At 32.7% G+C, this 21,160-nt stretch overlaps 1 protein-coding gene across 2 annotated transcripts; it reads right to left on the bottom strand.

The window, feature by feature from the left end:
- Nucleotides 1-1,981: 1,981 nt before the first annotated feature.
- LOC149179978 (uncharacterized) lies at nucleotides 1,982-17,312 on the bottom strand. Of its 2 annotated transcripts, XM_089418088.1 has the most exons (3): nucleotides 16,963-17,311; nucleotides 2,664-2,749; nucleotides 1,982-2,560 (listed from the first exon to the last, which is right to left on the bottom strand). In XM_089418088.1, exons 1-3 carry the CDS (start codon nucleotides 17,078-17,080, stop codon nucleotides 2,531-2,533), a joined length of 234 nt encoding a protein of 77 aa, XP_089274214.1. In that variant the 5' UTR covers nucleotides 17,081-17,311; the 3' UTR covers nucleotides 1,982-2,530. The 2 variants fall into 2 exon arrangements, with proteins under 2 accessions (XP_089274214.1, XP_089274213.1); XM_089418087.1 differs by having other exon boundaries at nucleotides 1,982-2,749; nucleotides 16,963-17,312.
- Between the last annotated feature and the right edge of the window lie 3,848 nt (nucleotides 17,313-21,160).

The raw sequence follows: 21,160 nt of genomic DNA, 5'->3' as shown, positions 1-21,160 counted from the left end.
CCCTTAAATATGTGATATATATCCTCTATATTATTGAATATGACCATAAGGAAAACCTTGGACCCCAACTTCAAGACAATATCCCCTTGGAGTCTCCAGATTTTTTGGAAATAGCTAAGAAGTTTTTTTTTTTAGGGCTAGAGATACAAATTTGAATATTACCATTTGCTCTCTCATATATTCAAAATTTCCCCTATTTTTCCAGGTGGGATTGATAAGGGGAAACTTTCACTATCCGAGGAAGGAAAGAACCATTAAATTTTGAGTTTTTCATTGTTGGAGTAACATAAGTAGTGGTTGGATCTTCATTGTTCATTATGTTATGTGGGTTCACCTTTGGTCGTGGTTTATGAGCTAAGGAATTATTGAATTAATGGGAAGTAGCCTAATTGGTATTTGCAACGATTATATTTCTATAGGAGGGGTGTCCTTCACTTCCACATAAGGGCACTATTAGAGAGGGAAATACACTGATGATTAAAAGGAAAAACACTAAAAACAGATTCTAGAGAATTATTACCACTATATAATAATATTTTTATGTCAACTTTATATAAATAGAAAAAAATTAAATGAAAGAAAAAATATATTATATTTTTTACTTTTCCATATAAGTAGATGTGTAATCTTTTATTTTTAAAAGTAATCCATGCTTATGTGGAAAAAGTTATGAAAAAAAATATATATATATATATATATATATATATAAAAGAGCATTTCGATGTGTTCAATGTTTCAATTCTCATTGAAAGTAAAATATTTGAATTTTAACTATATACTTATTATCTAAAGTAGTTAGAAAAATAAAACGTGTTACAGTTAAAATATTAAATTGGTATGTTATTTAAAAGGAAGGAATCGTGTAATTCTTTATTTAATCGTCATGAAATTGAGACATGGCTTAGACATTTAATGAAAATAGATTCATCTTCGTGTGAAATTGATTACGTTTTAAAATATTAAATTGGTATGTTATTTAAAAGGAAGGAATCGTGTAATTATTTATTTAATCGTCATGAAATTGAGACATGGCTTAGGCATTTAATGAAAATAGATTCATCTTCGTGCGAAATTGATTACGTTTCTGCGTTATAAAAGATAGTTTCCATTCAGAATATATAATCAGTTTTGATGGATAAATATCAAATTAAAATATATTTTTACATGTAAATTAATCAATAATAATTTCTTTAAAAATAACTATTTTCAACATTATGAATATATATAGAAATAAATTACATAGTGTTAATCATCATTTTCGAGGCTTGCATTTAATTTTTCGAGAGGTAATCCATCCCATCCTAGATAGCCTCTAGCTCATGAACCATTCAAGTAGAGCTCCCTTCACTCTTACATATTTAAATATTAAGGATCTCATTATATATATATATATATATTTCTTATCATTTACATATTAAAATTTTAGAAAATCTATTCCAAAATAAACACCTATCTACTCATTAATTTTTTAGCCCATTTATTTTGTTGCTTAAGCGTTATGGATTAATAGACACAACTATAAAAATTTACAAATATGTTATCTTATTCGAATCAAATATCTATCTTATCTCTAATATAATTAAATAGTTTTTCAAAGTGAATTAAATATTTTTTGATAGATGATTGTATGTGTGTGAATAAAATTAATTTTAAATGTCTTAAGGATCCATTACATAAAAAAATTTAAATAGTGAATTTTAAAATAATTAATGTAATTCATCTCCATGGAGAAAAAATGAAGAGTATCTTGATGTAACCAAAAGAATAAGACACCCTTGAAGATGTACCACAAAAATTGAAATTTAAAAATCAATTCAATCATATATCTAATTAAGTAAATGTGATGGAAATAACCGATTACTGAAACATTCTTTAACTATATCATTATATCATTAGAACGTCGCATCTTAAAAAAATTGCTCATGGACGACGGAAAATGCAAAACAATACCAAAGCAATAGTAAAAGAAAAGTACACAGTTTCTACCTTTACTGATCTTCATAGCCATATGTAGGCAATATTAATGGAATTGAATACGGTAATCGAAATGTCATTTTAGGACTATAATCGACGGCTTCCGGAATACAATCTAACCATCGCATTGTTATACATCGATAATTTGGCTTCTAACTAACTACTGTAAAAGTATTTGGGTTTATTTACCTGGCACAAACGGACGTGGTGTTGGGCATCTGGTCTCGCAGAAATTTGTCTTCAGGAATTTGAGCTCCATCTTTGTTTGTGGAAATGATATGCTTGAACCTCCATTTACGCCTTCGGTCTCATCAACTTCCACTTTGCCCACAACGTTCAACTTCCACTTAGGGAACACTGCGAGCCAAGTAGAAGTCGATGAAACCGAAAGCGAAAATGGAGGATCAAGAATATTGAAGAAAGGTAGATCTCAAATTATATTCCGTAAGACAGAATCCTGGGAAACAGGATGCCCCACACCACGACCGCAGCAACTAGAATCCCATTATTATAACTGTCGCATCAACTTAATAGATACACAAGTGGAAGCAACTTGTTACTGTAGTTCGGCATCATGAATCATCTTCTGCGATCAAGAACTTCAGTGTTAGGAACGCCAATGAGCTGAATGTTGCGAATTGATGACATTGAATAATGAGAATAATTGGTTCCTCTTGATAGGGACGAACCTCACGGCAGAGTTTGATCACGAGTTGGGCAGTTACAACAGCTTTACGACACTGTTTTATGTCTACCAGTTTCTGTCCTCCGACTCCTGTTTCCAATTGCAGATCAACAGCTTAAAGTCTTCACATTGAAACAACTTATAATTGAAATAAAGAATTCGTTACACAAGTTTCAAAAGCAGCCTGACGACCCAGTTAAAAAGGCTGTGTAACATTTAAACATTTTGTGCAAAGATTTCTACATTACGGTGCTCCTTAAGCCTAAAGTCCTCACATTGGAACAACGTATAATTAAAAAAAAAAAATCGTTACACATGTTTGAATTCCAGCCTCACGGCCAAGTGGAAAAGGTCTGTGTAACGTTTAATCCTTTTCTGCAAAGACTTTCATATTACTGTGCTACTTGAGCCTAATAATGTTATACATCTGTATATTTTGGAAAATGGCTTTGCCAATTCTAAGTTAACATTTAGTTATAAAGAATTGATTTTTAATTTAACATTTAATTATAAAGAATGTTTTTTAATTTAACATTTAATTATAAATAGTCATTAGATAGAGGATTGGAAATTAAATTTTATGGAATATTTTAGAATAATTTTAGTAGTACATACATGGAATAAGATTCTTAACTATGATTATTTATTCTTCTCAATTTTTAACTTGTATATACTATTATGAATATTTTAAAATATTCAATGAAAGTTAAATCTCTACCATCCATTTAATAATTATTGATAGCTAAATTAAAATTATGAAAGCTCAATGTAATATTCATTTTTATGAGTTCGCTTATAGTGTGGCCATGATGGACATGTAGGGTTGGTGACACCTAGGTTATTGCGTGAAATAACGAGTTCTAGTGCCAAGGCAAAAAAAAGTATAGTATTTATGGTATTTGCACATGGTATTTGCCTGATGCTCTTGAGCAAAAAAATCACTTTTGATGTAAAAGGTGACTTAAAAAAAATTCAAAATAAAAGAGTCACTTAAATAAAATAAATGAAAGGAGAATAGAAAAAACATTAAAGTAAAGGCTTCTAGAAGATGGGAGAGAGTTTCATTAAGCCCTAAAAGGGAGGGGGAGCAAGACATTTGGATCAATTTGGATTTGTTTATCATATTGATATTTTGTAGAGAACTTGGCATGGACAGATCCATTTTGATCGGAGAATGAATCTTTCGGGTTGATATCTCTTTGGTGGATCCATCTCGGGTTCACAAGTGTGCTTCAGTGTTTCAGTTTAACAATTTGATGAGCATGTATTCCATTGGTTATCAATTTGATGAGAAGTCATGTATGTTATTGTCTATGGCTTCATCGTTAATTATATTGGCATGTATGTTTTTTATCTATCAATAAAATTTGGCTAGGGCTTCATTGTTAATTGTATTGGCATGTATGTTTTTTTAGCTATCAATAAAATAAAGTGGCTGCATTTTCCAAATTATTTTGTGTTCCATGTTTTGGTTGGATGCACTTGTTTTAATTCAAGTAACTAGTTAAATTGTTATTTAAATGTTTTACCATGAATGAAAGCTATTTATTGTTATCTTGATTCTATAATGAGGGTTTGGAGATTATTGTGAACATTTAAGTAAAATCTGACAGCTATCCAACGCGAATATTATTCAAAATATTATAATGTTTCGGATCTATTAAATATTTTAGTGTTTCAAATATTATAATGGTATTAGAGTTGTATATCCTATCATTTGAGTTCTTAATAGTAGATCATATTTTTATTTGCAGGATTGAAAATTGTTTTTGTAACTTCGGTGGGATTTCTTTTCACCCTAGGTAGCATTTTCTATCTTTCATGGTTGTCAATATCACCCTAGTTTGTCCCTTATTTTTCAGTTAATCGTTTTTGGGGGTGTTGTTGCAACTAGTTCAAGGGTTTATTATTTTCTTGCGTGCATTATTAGATTGGATATAATCAAGATTTGCAGATAAAGGTTATCCTTAGGAAAAATGTTGAATGACACATTTGAATAGTGAGAAATTATTAATCAAATCTACTCCTCACAATGGATTGAACTAACCATCTTCGAAACTAGATCTATATTTGCGGAGGTGATTTAGCTAAGGTGGAGGGTTTCAACACTGGATTTGATTTTTCTATCCGAGATGATCCAAAGTTATGTAGGAACAAAACATGAATAAAGATATAAACATAAACACAAAGATGCAACAAAAACAAATCTTCATTTTATTAATATCAAAGAACTGAAAGATGCTTACAGACATAATGGAAATAAACTATCTCGAGTTATGATATCTTATCTCTGAGAAGATATGTGGTGGCTACATGCCTCTGAACTATGTTATAATGAAGACTAAGGACCTTTTCAATATTGGACAACAAAGGGAAACCCTAAAAATCGAAAACCACAACCCTAGGATATGGAGCGCCAATAGTTTGTGGGCCCCATTGGGGTTAGTTGGACAACCAACTTCCCAGGGTCATAAGTTGGTCATATCATCTCCATTTGGTGCATAAGATACCTTGTTAGAAAGGTATATCTGAGTACTACCGTATTTTCAGCAGGCCCTTGCTTACAATTATGGGTCTATTGTGTACCTCAAAAAAATGTCTTTTAGGGGATCAAAACAACTCTAGAATTCAAGACCTGAAAAACTGCTAAAATAGTAAATTCTGCTATAATCAAGGAAACTGATGAAATCGGCTGGAGGTCTAGGTGGAATAGGTGGATGGCCACCAATATCCACTTGGATCACATGATCTATGCATTCAAGTTATGGGTGATGAAGTCTAAATTTGCTAGTAGAGATCGAGCCTTTTATCATATTTGTAAATGTGATCCAATATTATTATCAATGGGCCTAGGATTAAATCCTCAGCTACTGTGAAATTATATAGAATGAGACATGTCTGCTCACTGGATTTTAGTGTCACTTTCTATTATGTATCATTGTTTCAGGTCATGAGGCCATACCCATATATCGTGGCAGTGACAATCACAACCATACAAAAATTTCATCGGGAATTGAGGTCGATGAAGCCCGCATGTCCATCACACAAGAACACAAGGTTGAGGGGGCCACCATCCACAACATAAGATTCCATCACTCATGAGCACTGGAATAACAAGGGGCAATACACATACGTGGATCTGTGATAGAGGAGGAAGAATCAATATTTTATTTGTGATGACGATCCCTGTATTAGCATGGATGCATGATGATCTTCACATAGCAGGAGCATGAGGTCTCAGATGAGGATCCAAATATATGCACAATGAGTCGAAGAAATTGGTCTTGCACAATGATCACTCTAGTTTAGAAGGATTACCAAGTACGTGGGATCACACATCTATCTTAAGGTTTCTAAGGTTGCGCAGGCTAAGAGGCCTCCATATATCATCAAGAGTCACGCTTGAGATCCCATGATTCCATAGTGGTATCAGGTCTATTATGTAGGAGTTTGGTATGCATGACTGAAACTTCAGGCATTATATTGCTCTGAGGGAAGTCTATGAAATTGTTCTTATGATAATTTTAGGATCACAAACCTGTATTGCTAAGATGTCAACTACGTTCTGGCAGTGCTTTGCTTTGGATACCAACGACATTGATAAATGGGAAGTTTCTGAAATCATGCTTATGATACTTTGAGGACCATCAAGCCATTTTGACAAGGGATCCCTAATTCCCGAGACATCAACTCTATACATAGTGGTTGTGGTGCTTCAGTTTGGAGACCAATGACACTAATAACGAGAAATATTTCTTTGGTTGTGGTAGACCTAAATTATCCTTGGTATATGATAGGGTGAATATCTGAAAGACTCTCCTTTAGACTTATTGTGTAAGTTTTTTTTAGATTATTTAAAATTATCTTTGTACTTCATACAATAAAATAAAACAAAAAACGTGTGTGTGTGTGCGCTCATGCATGTGTGTGTGTTTTAATTGTTGATGGAGGATTCAATGGTGGTTGAATTTTTTTAGTTTATTTTCCCCTATTTATCCCTTGGGATATTACAATGGAGTGAGTCCTAGATTAGAGGAATGAATTCCTGCGTTCAAGAGTTTAATAGGTGAGATTATATTTGGAAGGTATACCAAGATCTAGTGTTGGAGTGAATTATCCTTCTATGTTCTTAGAGTGAACCTGCAACAATCAAATTTGAATTAGAACAAGTTAAATATTAAAATATTAGAGGTCTATTTAATTTCAAAGCCCAAACAATAAGCTACAAGAGAATCGATTTAAGCTGAGTATCACCATTTTAACAAGTGATTGAGCTCAATTTACCTCCATGCCCTTTTCTACTCTATTTATTTTAGATTGCTTGGTAATTGTATCACATAATGTTTGTATGGAAAACATTTGATGTCATCTCCATATGAAGAATTAGTGTTTTCGTGCATATTTTTCTTTTTTATAATGAGGGAAGATGGGATTTGAAGAATCCCTATAAAATGTCAAGAACCTTCTTAATGAATTAGAGAAAACATGGGGTATAATACCTCTCTAGACCAACAAAGAATGGTAGAGTAGTAGAACATTCTCGAAAAGAGTCCATGTTATTCTGCAACAGAAGCACCCGTGGGAAGGACAAAGAAGAGGGACTAACCTCTTCAGACTTGGATCCAAGTTGAATAGAATGAAGTCAGTAATTATCCTTCATAACTTGGAGGAATTCAACACATTTCTGTCCATGGTGGGACCATTAGAATGGAAAAAATTCAATTGGGCTCTCAAGTCATGCATGCTTGCTCTGATACAACCCAGATTATTGGAGCATCCTTATGAAGATGTCAGTCTCATAGTTACCTCATGTCTCAATAAGATCATAGATTTAACATTGCCACTACCACCTTACAATAATGATATCATGAGGGAGACATATCAGTTGATAGTAGAAACCCTTCAAGGGTTGGACAACATCATGGTTCCTAGCTTTGGAAGGTGGCTCAAAATTTTATAACTTGTGGCAGTGTTCAACTTTGGTACATTCATGTTGGATTTGGAATGTAACAAATTAATAATTCAGATGCTCTAGTACTTTTACATCAACATTGCAACAACCCATCCACACAGTGCAAAAAAACACATGCAAAAGATTGTGTCCCTATTCTTAGGTGAAGATGATGCCATATGCAAAATGATAAGATCCAAATAGTTAACCATTTGCAAAAAGGAACTAATTGTATCATCAAATACCTATGAACTAGTTGAGAGGTTAGTTGAGTAGAAAATAAAACTTCTTAGAAGAGGGATGACCAAGAATGAGTTTATGAGGATTGATGAAGAAATTAAGAATGAAGGGAGTAAAACCAACAATAAGGATGAGCTAAGAAAAAAAGATATATGCTTTATCTGAAAGAGACCTTAGGCATATAATCATTCATGACCATGCAATAGGATGGAGACAAGAGGTGTGGAGTTGGAGGATATTCCTTTTGACTATGAGGATTATTATATTGTTGGCTCCATTGATTTCCAGGAGAGCACTCATGAAGAATATGAATAGTCAAATATAGATGGTGAACAACATCGAGATTTTATTAAGAGAGACTTGTAGCATAAGCTAATAATAAACAACTAGCATGAAAAAAACTTAGAAGTTCATGGATAAGGGAATGAGTGAATTCTTCCTAATGGTGTTGATGAGGTAGATTCTTGTACAACTAAGTCCATACATTTCGAGGAGGACATCTATGGAGAATACAAGAAGTTAAGTGTGGATGTTAATATTTGTTCTCCTGAGCAGTAGATCGATTTTATGAGTATTTAGGGAGACTTGCAAGATGAGCTAGTAGTAGTGAACAAACGTTATGATTATTTAGAGGTGCATGGGTATGACGAGGATTATAGGCATGATCTCCATAACCAGTTAGAATCTCAAGTTGGAGTTATCACTGAGGTAGTAGATCATTCGTGGTTGGAGCCAATTATTAATGCAACACATGTAGATACTAAGGCATTCAATAGGGCACCAGAATTTCTAGGAGAGGACTTCTGAGAAAAGATGACGTATTTCAAGACATATCTTATGATGTTGATTTATATAATCTAGAGATTTTGAGGCAATGTCTTACAAGAGAACAAGAAAATTAAGGATCTCATAGGGGTATTTGCTAAGTCAACGAATAAGTTGTCTAGTGTTGAGGAATGGCTCAAGTCCCCCACAAGGAAACAAGAGGAATATACTTGAGAAACACAAAGAAACCATGTTCATAGATGCATTGACAGGGCTTGCATTTCTATCAACACACCTTTGTACATTGGAGGAAAACGAGAAATTTTTTCCAAATGGGTTTTGCAGGTCATCCACGACCGAGCAACAGTACGCCAACTTAGGAACATCCCAATTAGGATCATAATATCACAACATTAGCATGGTGGGATTGTTTCTCGTGTGAGTATCTTCACACATGAGAGTATGAGTTGGTACTTGATTGATGTAAGGATTCATGGGAGCACATTCTTAGTCAAGGACATAATACAGTTAGAGCAATGGTGCATGGACTTTTGGTGTCATTAGCATAATGCCCCTTAATAACAAAAATAAAATGATAAATAATTCAACTTAACTTCGGGATGAAGTTCCTTAAAGTGGGAGAGCATGTAATGTCCCTTAATAATAAATAATATTAAAAAATATTAAAAAATACAAGAAAATAAATAATAAACAATGAATAAAAATAATAATGATAAAAAAAGTAATAAATAATAAATAACCATACTAAAGCTCCAAATAAAATTAAATAGAAATAAAACAAGAAAACGGTAAAAAAATCAATAAAGCTATCAAAAAAAAATAAAGCAAGAAAGCAATAAAGTTGCATGTAGACACATGGAGTGTGTGCACGTGCTTCCCCTTCCAATGTTTGTTCTATTTATTAGATGGTGAGGAAGATGGGAGGCATTCCATCATTCCAAGATTCTATCTTTCATTCTCTTGGGAGAATAGTGTTCTAAGACAGAGGAGTCACTGCCAGTAGTACGTTGATTGGGGCTCGGGGGTGGCCAGTTGTAGCAAGTCTTTGCGCAATTGAGCCTATAGTTCGGTGGAGAGTCGTCCCCAAAACCTTGTTGCGGTAAGCAGACTTCAACCACAGGTAAGTACTACTCATAGTTTGAACTTGATGTTAATTATTTTACTAATTACATGTTTGTTTTAGGCTATTACAATTAGGATCTAGGAGGATCTATAGATGGCAAGTTGAGTAAGAGATTTGATTTGGATCCAGGGGCGGTTCACATGACAATGGATCTACTGGTGAGTAGCTGACTTAGAGGATTATCTAGAATCCAGGTATCAAGAGATCTATCCTTCATTGTGTGATACAGTGGCATAGTGTGATGGTTCAATGGTTCATATAGTACCTTCCTATTGGTACTCAAATTCTTGTATAGGGAGACTCGTAGACATATGTGAATTGCTTGAGGGAAAGCAATCTTGGGGCAGGAGGATTTATAATATTCTTTTTTTTTATTGCCCTTATGGCATGGCCAAGTTGGACCGCTATCGTTGGTTGTAGCTAGGTTATAGGAGTGAAAAGGCCATTTCAGTCTGAAGGTAGAAAAAATATCGTATTTATGGTATTTGTCGTGGCATTTGCACATGGGATTTACCTTTCTTGAGGGTTTTGGAGAAGAAAAATAATTCTTTTCGACATAAAAAGTGACTTAAAAATAATTTCAATTAAGCAAGTCACTTAAATAAAATAAATAAAAGGAAAATAGAAAAATAGTAAAATAAAAGTTTCTACAAGATTGGAGAGGGTTCCATCAAGCTTTTAAAATGGAGGAGGAGAAACACATTTGTATCAGCTTGGATTTGTTTATCATGTTGATATTTTGTAGATAACTTGCGGTGGCTAGTTCCATCTTGGTCTCAGGATGAAACCCCCTCGATGATATCTCTTTGGTGAATCCCACCAAGGTTCACAATTGTGCTTCGATGTTTCAGTTTAGCAATTTGATGAGCAGTTGTACATGCCAATGCCAAGGGATTCATTATTCATTGTATTGGCATTTATTTTTTCTCAACTATTACTAAAATAAAGTGGCTAAGTTTTACATATTATTTTATGTTCAGTGTTTTGGTCGCATATACTTGTTTTAATTCTGATAATGGTAAAATTATTATTTAAATGTTTTATTGTAAATGCATAATGAAGGTTTGGAAATTCTTGTGAAGTAAAATTCTGCAGTTATCTAATAAAAATATTAATTGGAATATTATGATATTTCATATCTATTAAATATTTTTATGTTTCAAATATTACACTCAATTGCAAAATACATTATTCTATTTATATAATTAATAATAATAATAATAATAATAATAATAATAATAATATTTCAATATTTTAAAGTAATCTCATATTTATTATAAATAAATACCTATCTACGTTTACCGCTAACTTTATTTATGTAATTGTGTTAACTACGCCATATAATTAAAAAAACAAAACTATATGAATGTGAAAATCCTCTATTATTTTCTATTGAACTTATTAATAATTTAAACTCATACGATCGTAAATTTACATTCCCCTTAAGCGCAATGATAGATCGATCCTCGCTAACCGAATGTTTAAGAATGAGCGCTAGGATGGGTATCCACTGGCTTTATGATTAGTGATATAATGATTTCTACGTTATTATTAAAAAAAAAGATAGTTATAATGAAATAAATTAGGCAACCTGCTAACCTGGTCAATTATGTGTATGAAAGTTCATTTAAGTTTATAGTAAACTCGTATTTTTATATTTAATTATTAATAACATATCTTTCCAAAATATAGCTAATTTTGTAAAAATTCATTAATTATATTTGACATGTGAATTTATTAAATTTTTACGATTAAAGATAAGGAGTGAAAGAAGTTCTAATTGAATCTTTATATGGTATAATATTTCATTTTGTAAATAAAATAATAAGTTTAGTCGACTTCACAATTAAGCTCATTATATTTATATTTATTAATATGTTCATATTATATTATATTATATATGTTTTATATAATTAATGTAACAAAATAATATATAATATATTGCATCTAAAACATTATATTTAAATGAAAAAAACAAAAAATAAAAGACATTTTAATTGACTAAATAATTCATATAGTATAATACTTATGTTTGGTATAAGAAATTTGGTAGAGTATCGGAAATTTGAAGTCTAGTGTATATAAGACATATTTTTCTGATCACATGTCCATTATTGTAATTTGGAATATGGAGATTATGTGTAGAGGGATACCCTTAAAATTTAATAAAGTCTGGCTTGAAGATACAGAGTATAATGATCTCGTAATCTCAACTTGGTATAAGATGAGTGGCCCGCGGGATGTATTTGCGATTCGGTCCCTAGGAAAAAATCTTAATATCATTAAAAGTTAAACACATACATAGGAGAGAATTAAGAAACATTGGCTAATAACAGAACTAGAGAAGGTCACCTGTGACATTTCTAGTTTTGACAAGGCTATGGAACAAAATAATCTAGCCTCGAAGGATCTAGATCACCAAAACCTGCTGGAAGACAGAAAGAATGAGATCCTTAACATTCAGGAAGTAAAATGAAGGCTCGAGAGTAGAGCAATATGGTTATGGAACACTAAGTTCTTTTAGAGGTATGCTAATCACAAGAAGCATATTAATGCTATGTAGCAGATTGAATCCTTTGACGGGGAATCCAAACACACTATTCCTGAGATACACGATAAGAATGCCAATTTTTTTGAATTGTTTTATAAGGCTAGGAAGGATGTTGATTCCAAAGATGAGATATGGGCATTGGATCAATATCCAAAAAAGTTTGACGATAATGCAAATGATGACCTATATAGATGTTTCCCTGGAGGAAATCTATTTGGTTCTTAGGTCCTTTGCCAAAGACAAAAGCCCGGGACTGGATGGCTAAACAATGGAGTTTTTCATACATTTCTTCAAGATGATGGGACAAAATCTTCTGGAGGTGGTGGAAGAGGCTAGGACATGAGGTATGATTATTGGTGATATTAATTCAACCTTCTTGGCTCTCATATCGAAGTCCTCTTCCCCAATTAATTTCTTGGACTACAAACCAATCTCACTATGCAACATACTATACACGCTTAGTTCTAGAGTGACTGCTAGGTGCATCAGTAACGTACTATAATTGCATATCCCCTAAGAACAATTTGGATTTGTAAGTAATCAGCAGATTCATGATGATATTGCAGAAACATAAGAATGTATCCATTTTATCCATACTTATAAGGAGGCAATGGTGATGCAAATCGACCTACACAAGGCATACAATAGTGTGGATTGGTCATATATCAAGCTCATTCTCTATAAGATTGGTCTTCGATCTCATATTGTGGAGTGGATCATGGATTGTTTCAATTTGGTATGTTTTTTTGTTTTGATCAATGGTCTTCCCGCATCCTTTTTCTCCACTAGACAAGGTCTTATACTGGGGTGTTCTCTTCCCCCTTAATTTTTATTCTTGTCATGGATGGCCTTACTTTAAATGTTAAGGACGCACAATATCATGGACTATTTTAGGGTTTACATATATCTAGACAAGTCAACATTACTCACTTAATTTCTGTCGATGATGTACTAACCCTTGGCATTATATCAAGATCTCAGTGGTCTGCACTGCACTATATATTTCTTAGATATGTAGAGGCCTCCGGGCTATAATCAAATTGCAACAAATCTATGCTCTTGTTTGGAGATAGATTGGACATTAACTATATTGCTGGCATATTCAGTGTTGATACGACACATAATCAGGGATTGGTTATGAATGTTTGATAAATATAAAAGGATATTCAATAATTGCACAAACATAACTCACTTTGGGTCGAAGATATATTCTTGTCCAGGCTGTTTTGCAACAGATATCTATATTTTGGTCACACTTATTCAAGGTCCCTTCTGCCACTGCCTTAAAGGTTTTAATTATAAAAATCATTTTCCTCTGGAGTAGAGTGGGGACAACTTCTAAATAACATCTATGCAAGTGGGCTGATCTGGCTATTCCAAAGGAATTCGACGGTTGGAGGTTTCTGGAACATAAATGTTCTGCATATACATTGCTGATTAAATATTTCTAGAGGGCCATGAATGGACAAGGATTCTGGCAAGACATCATCCATTCAAAATATTTGAGAGATTGATATATTGAGAAGTTGTATAGAAATAATACTCCCATAAGAACAAAAGGGTCTTTGATATGGAGGAGCTTCGTTAAAATACTCCATTGGTGGCACATGAGGATGGCTTGGCATTTTGGTAATAGCGAGAAAATTCTGATTGGGACTGGTAACATCGAAGGCATGAGCTATGACAGGAATATACAAGGGCATTATTTGGACATCGTTCATAGAATGATATATTTTCCTATATCAAGCAATAAACCGATGACATGAGGGCTGACATATTTGGAACAGTAGAGGAAATTTCAGCCTAAAAGTGGTCTTGTAAGGAAAAATAATAAAATAATAGTTAGAATTTTGGAGAGAAAATAAGAAATTTTCTTCTTTTAATTCTATTTTATGCTTATGTCCTTAGATATTTACTCGAATTTCAAGTGTAGACACTCATTAGATGCAGAATTAAATTCCACATCCAACGAGTACCCGTTCTACATACTTTTGGGAAGACCCACATTGATAAAACATGTAGATACATTACAAAACATGTTCAAGATGTTTTTTGAATGTATCTTCAACTTTTATCAATGTGGGTCTTATCAAAAGTATGCATAATGGGTATCCTTGGATGAAAAAATTAATTCCACATCTAATGAGTGTCTACACTTGAAATTTGAGTAAACCTATAAGGAGATAAGCCAAAAATACAATTCAAAAAGTATTTTTTCTCATTTTCCCTCCAAATTATTTACATGTAACTATTTTTTAATTTAAAGGAATTTGATTGGTTTACATATTATGACATGAAAATTTCATGAAAACTTCATGGGCACTTTTAGGTTGAAAATTCATCTAATGAGAGGCATATGGGACTCGAGGGACAAATCGCAATTGAATAAGAGTATATTATTAGCCTTAGTCAGGCATCCCTATATCTCAGTGAACGAGGCAACATATCATGGAATGGGAGGTTACATAAACAAGCTCCTATTGTGGATGAATCATACATTTACTACATAAGGTAGAGATTAAATTTGCAGCATACATCATAGTCCTACAAAATATGGAAGTGGAGTATCACATTAAAAATTATTCTATTTTCCTTGCTAGTATGGAGGAACAAAATTCTTACCTGGTACAACCTCTTGAAGAGATGTTTCTCAAGTCCTCGTTATTGTATTTTATGTATGGAGTCTATGGAAATGGAGAATCATATTTTTTCACTTGCCCAACTACTCATCTAGTGTTGAGGCACATTGCATATTTCCTTCTCCTATCAACTAGTTGGGCATCTAATTTTAAACCAAGTATCAATATATTGTCTGATGGTACTTATAAATATAAGAGATGACCTTTTACATAGTTTGGGAGATATGGAATGCTCTTAATCAGTTTATACCTTATGGTCAACCTCTTAATACTTCTCGGTTTTGCCACAAGTCCTTATCTTGGATGACAAACCTCTCACCTGTGACCAACATTCCTAAAAACACATCCAGTTGTCTGGTTCTTCTGATTATTAGTCTTCTTGCTGGTTGCTTTGATAGTGCAACACAATTGGGCATGTGTGGATTTCGACCAGTTCTTAAGGTTAAATGGAAGCTCACAATACAATATTTCTTGGAATGGAGGTCCACACACAAATACTCAAGTAAAAATTGTTGCATTATGGGGATTACTTTGGTTCGTGAACGAGAAGTAGATACATAGTCTCCACATATATGGTGACTTTAGATCTCTAATAGAAGGAATACAGGGTCACACAGGTTTTGATCCACATAATTTATCTAGTTGGGTCAACAAGGTTAAACACATATTGGGGACCCTCACGAACTTCACAATAAATCATATATACAAGGAAGCCAACATGGAGGCTGACAAATTATCCAAAGAAGGTCTTAGAGGGGAATATGGAGTCATGAAAAGCAAATACATTGAAGACATGGACATCAAGAAGGAGGGAATAATCAAGCTCCCGTAATCATAAGCACTTGTTCTACTTTTTTTATTTTTGTATGCTGATCAAATACATGTGCTAGGATGATATATTAGAATCCACTTTCTGTGATGGTTTTTTTACATGCAATTGTACAAGACTGCAAGATTTTGTAGAATATGACTGGGATAAGATTATAAGTTGATATGTAGACTATATTGGATTACATTTTCTGAATCTTACTTATGTAGAAATGATGAACTATATCCTTGATAAATGTATTGGTCTTTATCTCATATTAATATAAAGCCACTTTTTTTTCTTAAAAAAAAAATAATATTTACTAAACCTATACAAATGAACAAGCCAGAAATAGTGAACATAACATAATAATTGATAAAACTTAGCAAGAGTGAATATAACATAATAATTGATAAAACTTTACAAATAGGATAACAAGCTAAAACATTACAATTAAATGCACCTCATTATATCTTGATAAATGTATTTGTCTTTATCCCCTATTAATATAAAGCCAACTTTTTTTCCTAAAAAGCATAATACTTACTAAACCTATACAAATGAATAAGTCACAAATAGTGAACATAACAAAATAATTGATAAAACTTATCCAAAAATAATGAATATAACATAACAGTTGATAAAACGTTACGACTAGAATAACAAGCTAAAACATGACAATTAAATGCAATTGATAAAACTTTACAACTAGACTAACAAGTTAAAACATCACAACTAAATACACCTCGTTATATCCTTTGGTCTTTATTCCATATTAATATAAAGCCAACCTTTTTCTTAAAAAAACATAATACTTACTGAACCTATACAAATGAATAAGCCAGAAATAGTGAACATAACATAATAAGTGATAAAACTTAGCAAGAAATAGTGAATATAAAATAATAATCGATAAAACTTTACAAATAGGATAGCAAGCTAAAATATCACAACTAAATGCACCTCGTTATTTTTTAGTTTCGTATTTTAAAAGGGTTATTTTCAATTTTAAATTTAAAACCTTGTATTTAATTTATTAATATTAAACTATATTTCATATCTCGTATAGATATGTTTTCCCACTTTCTTAAAAAATGTATATATGTTTTCTTATTGAGAAGAACATATTTAAAAGAAAAACTTATGCAGTTATTACTCGAGATATAAATGCTATGCCGTATATAAAGCCCTGGGGAAGGCGTTACCTCTTGTCGTCGTCAATCTCTTCCCGCAGCCGGGAGATGTTGAGAAATGAAAAAGCAGGCTAAAAAACATCGGCGAATGGGCAGTTGCTACTTCCAGAAGGTACCCCAGGTACGCCATATGTGAGCTTCGCACCTTCTAAACTTTATTGAAAATGTCTTCTTTTCTCATGGGAGATACAAAATCGACAAACCAACAGCGGCGGATTCAATTTCACGTTAACACTGGAATTTTCCAAACCCTAATCTATTGCGACGAGCGGAATAGGCAAAGGAGAAGGCCTATTTAAAGAGAGAAGTAGAAGGGTTGGGAAGGGTTCGCATATCGTGCAAGGGTGAAAACAAGTGACCGGTCCTCACAAATTGTCCCAGACAAGACCGACAAACAATTTTTAAATGAACTTTAACGCGTTTGGTTCGTTTCTCTTCTCTGTACTCTGCACTGAAACGAATAAACCTCTTTTTAAGATTGGCCTTTGAAGCATCTAAAGAGTAGAAGTCTGAGAAGATGGACGCATTGCATTTAATAATAAGATTGGCCTTCCAAGCGTCTAAAGAGTAAAAGTTTTAGAAGATAGACATATTACATTTAAAAAATAATTTTGTTGGAATAAACTAAAAGGAAACTAGGTAGTTTTTATTCTTCCCACATGATGGTTGGGATAATTAAAACATTAATCAAGCAATAGAAATCGACCCTGAAAGAAGGGAATTATTTTTTATTATTATAACCGAAGTTGTTCGAATTTTTAATGTTATGAAAAATTATGGAACTCATAATTGGAATCAATCTCGACAACTGGAACGTTGACATTAACCAACTAAAATATTATAGGTTATTCTCGCCAACCCTGCTGTACCGTCCGCTGCATAATGTTATCCACAAGATATCTCAGTAAACTATTTTTAATTATAATAAGAGAAACCGTTCGAATTTTTAATGTTATGAAAAACTATCGATCTCATAATCAGAATCAATCACGACAACTCGAACATTAACTTTAACCGACGAAATTATTATAGGTTAATCTCCTGAATGCTGCTCTACCGTCTGCTGCATAATGTTATAAAAAATATATCAAAAAGATATGCTGATGTACTGCGGTTGCTATCTTTTCCTTGTTAAGGCATATTTATATTTGTAATTATTGATAATGTTAATCTTATGAATAGCCACCTTAAGCTCTTCATGGTTTCGAAATACCATTTGTTAGATTAATTTTATAAAATGAGAGCGGGTAGCCTGAAAGTAAACATGTGGACTTTCTCACGGTTTGATTCCTTATCTACTATTTTATTTAATATGGATTAAATTTCCTTATCTTATAAGGTGATAGGCTTAATAATTCTTTTAGGAGATGATCGTAACGCAACTTAGCGTAGGTATGATTCAAGGTCTTCCAAATTGACATAACTTGAATGCACTTCTAAAGATTAAATCGTGAATAAATTTCAACGCGTCGATGCGGCATACGCATTATGTATCCATCTTACTGACTGAGAAAGGTAAGCTACACGAGCACTAATTTAGCCTTTTTAAAAGAATCTACACATAACAAAGGAATAGTTTCCTCTTCATGCCGTTGTACAAAGGATTTTCAAAAATAGGGCCCAAGAGTTTTCTAAGATAATATTGACAAGATGCTCTTCAATTCCGTTTTCATGCTACAACATGCAATTCCACTCTTGTTTGTAGGTCAAACGTTTATTTCTGAAAATAGATGACCCAAGGCTGTTAACGTTTTCTTGTTTCATTGACCAAATGTAAAAGTAAACATAGCGAAAGACGGTGCAGTTATGCAGCGTTACATGCATGCTTAAGCGAGGAATATAACGACCTCAAACGATGCATAATGGGTCACATGAATTAGTCTTTACAAGAGTTACTTATAAATACAAAAGCCTTAAAGTTAATTGACATTAAACACTTTACTGTGAACAAGGTGATGAATAAATTTGATAGAATTACTATACTAGAAGTACAGTGTTCCTATATGATGTTATTATAGTGTTAATTTATATATTTATCTTATAGTAGAGATTTTAATGTAAATGTTCATAAATATGACATAAGTTTATGGATGACTTATTCAATTTGTAAAGATAATGTTTCAAACTCACTCCAGACGCACCTCCTCTGAAATCACATATATTTTCGAAGCAAACAAACGGAACTAAGAAATAGAAATCCATATCAGAGAGGAATAAAGATATCCATATATCATAGAATTAAAGATATGCAATATATGCTTAATAGAGCGTACTCACTCTCGTTACATATATATTTTGTTACACAGAAATGTGCACGGGGAGTATTGAGATACATCAATTATTTCGTTCCCCCTCTTTAGTTTACAGCCTTCTATATGTTGGAAGTGACAAAAATAAAAGTGAAAAACAACGATGTCAAGAGTAATGGTAGTGAGGACAGATAGTGAAGCAACATGAATTATAAGAAAACCATTTATATATAATTTCAAAGTTAGTTATTGAAATGAAATCCCCCGAATGTTTCCTCCATAAAATGTTGATATATCATACCAATCAAGTCCACTCGGATGAGTTGACATTCTTAATTTGGTCGCTATACTTGAGCTTACATTGATTAACCACAGGTTCCAACATCGCAGCTCAGATTAAACTTAGAGAAAAAATAAAGCTGTATAGCTCCATATATCAATCAAATCCACTCTGATTAGATGACTACGTTAAGTTGGTTTAGCTATAACTGAGCCTATAATGATTAACCATATGTTCCAAAACACAATCTCAAATTAAGCATAGAGAAAAAATAAAGTTTCATAATTTCCGCTCTTAATTGGATATGAATTTCAAATGTTGAAAAATAAATAGATCAATCTGAATACATTAAGATATATTGCTACCTCCAAATATCTAGTATATTAAAATCAATTGAAGGTATAATTTCTATAGAAGAAATTTGCACATCTATCGCTAACAAGGTCCTTCACGCATTTCACTTCCGTCTGACCTGTGCACCATGATGCAAACAAGAGAATACGGAAGTATGATTAAATACAAAAATAAGGATTTCAAACTATTTTCTAAAGAACCCAAGGCATTGAATCAATGGGACAAAAAACAAATAATTTAATCCTAGTCGATCAGGAAATTAGATAATAGCATAAAATAATGGAAAATAAACAAGATAGCAAAATAATCAAACACAAGGATTGATACAAGGTTTTACCAAATCTTATTTGGAGGGAAACATTCACGGGGTAATGATAATAAGTATTCTTATTATTCAAGTAATATTTATAATAGACAACTCATAGGCATACATTATCCAACCATTCAACCCACTCTCCATTGGTCTTAATTTTTCATATTGCCTCTAATGATAATAAGTATTCTTATTATTCAAGTAATATTTATAATAGACAACTCATAGGCATACATTATCCAACCATTCAACCCACTCTCCATTGGTCTTAATTTTTCATATTGCCTCTATAGGATTACCTGGATAAATAACAACATGTGAGGTTTTTTCTAAATCCGTCCACACACTTACATAAGGAACTTTTTACATAAACAAAAAGTTCCATTTATATGTTTTTTCCCAAAATAGATTAGGAGAAACAAACCAAACCAAACAAATCAATATTTTTGTCTATTATCCCAAGAATATAAGGAAATAGTTAGCAACTTCTAACAATCTCCACCTTGACAACAATTTACCTAATATATCATGTCCAAATTATTCATCACCTTCCTTGCAAGCCAAGAGAAGCTAGACACCATTTTATCTTCTCTAGCAAGACTAGTTTTGTGAACATGTCTACACAATTATGCTTTGTATTGAATTTTTCTAGAGCCATCACTACACTTTCATTAAAAACTTGTCCTACAAAATTGCGTTTGATAGTTATATGTTTTCTCTTACCATGATACAATGGATTCCTTGCGAAATGAATAACACTTTGACTATCACAAAACAATTTCACCTTGTCTTGCACCCTTCCAAAATCACCTAGCAAACCTTTTAACCAAATGGCCTCTTTACAAGCATGTGAGACAACTATGTATTCTGACCCGATAGTGGATGAAGCAACTATGTTGTAAAGCTTTGACATCTAACTAACAACTCCACATGCAAGACTAAAAACATATCCAGAAGTGGATCTCCTATTTTCCAAGTCACCTGAAATATCAGAATCATCATAACAACAAAATG

Source organism: Pinus tabuliformis, chromosome 3_2 (assembly GCF_031772625.1).
Source record: "Pinus tabuliformis cultivar Carrire ecotype Pingquan chromosome 3_2, CPIR1, whole genome shotgun sequence".
Classification (NCBI taxonomy): domain Eukaryota; kingdom Viridiplantae; phylum Streptophyta; class Pinopsida; order Pinales; family Pinaceae; genus Pinus; species Pinus tabuliformis.
Note: the sequence above shows the minus strand (reverse complement) of the source record. Positions and strands in the feature narration are given on the sequence as shown.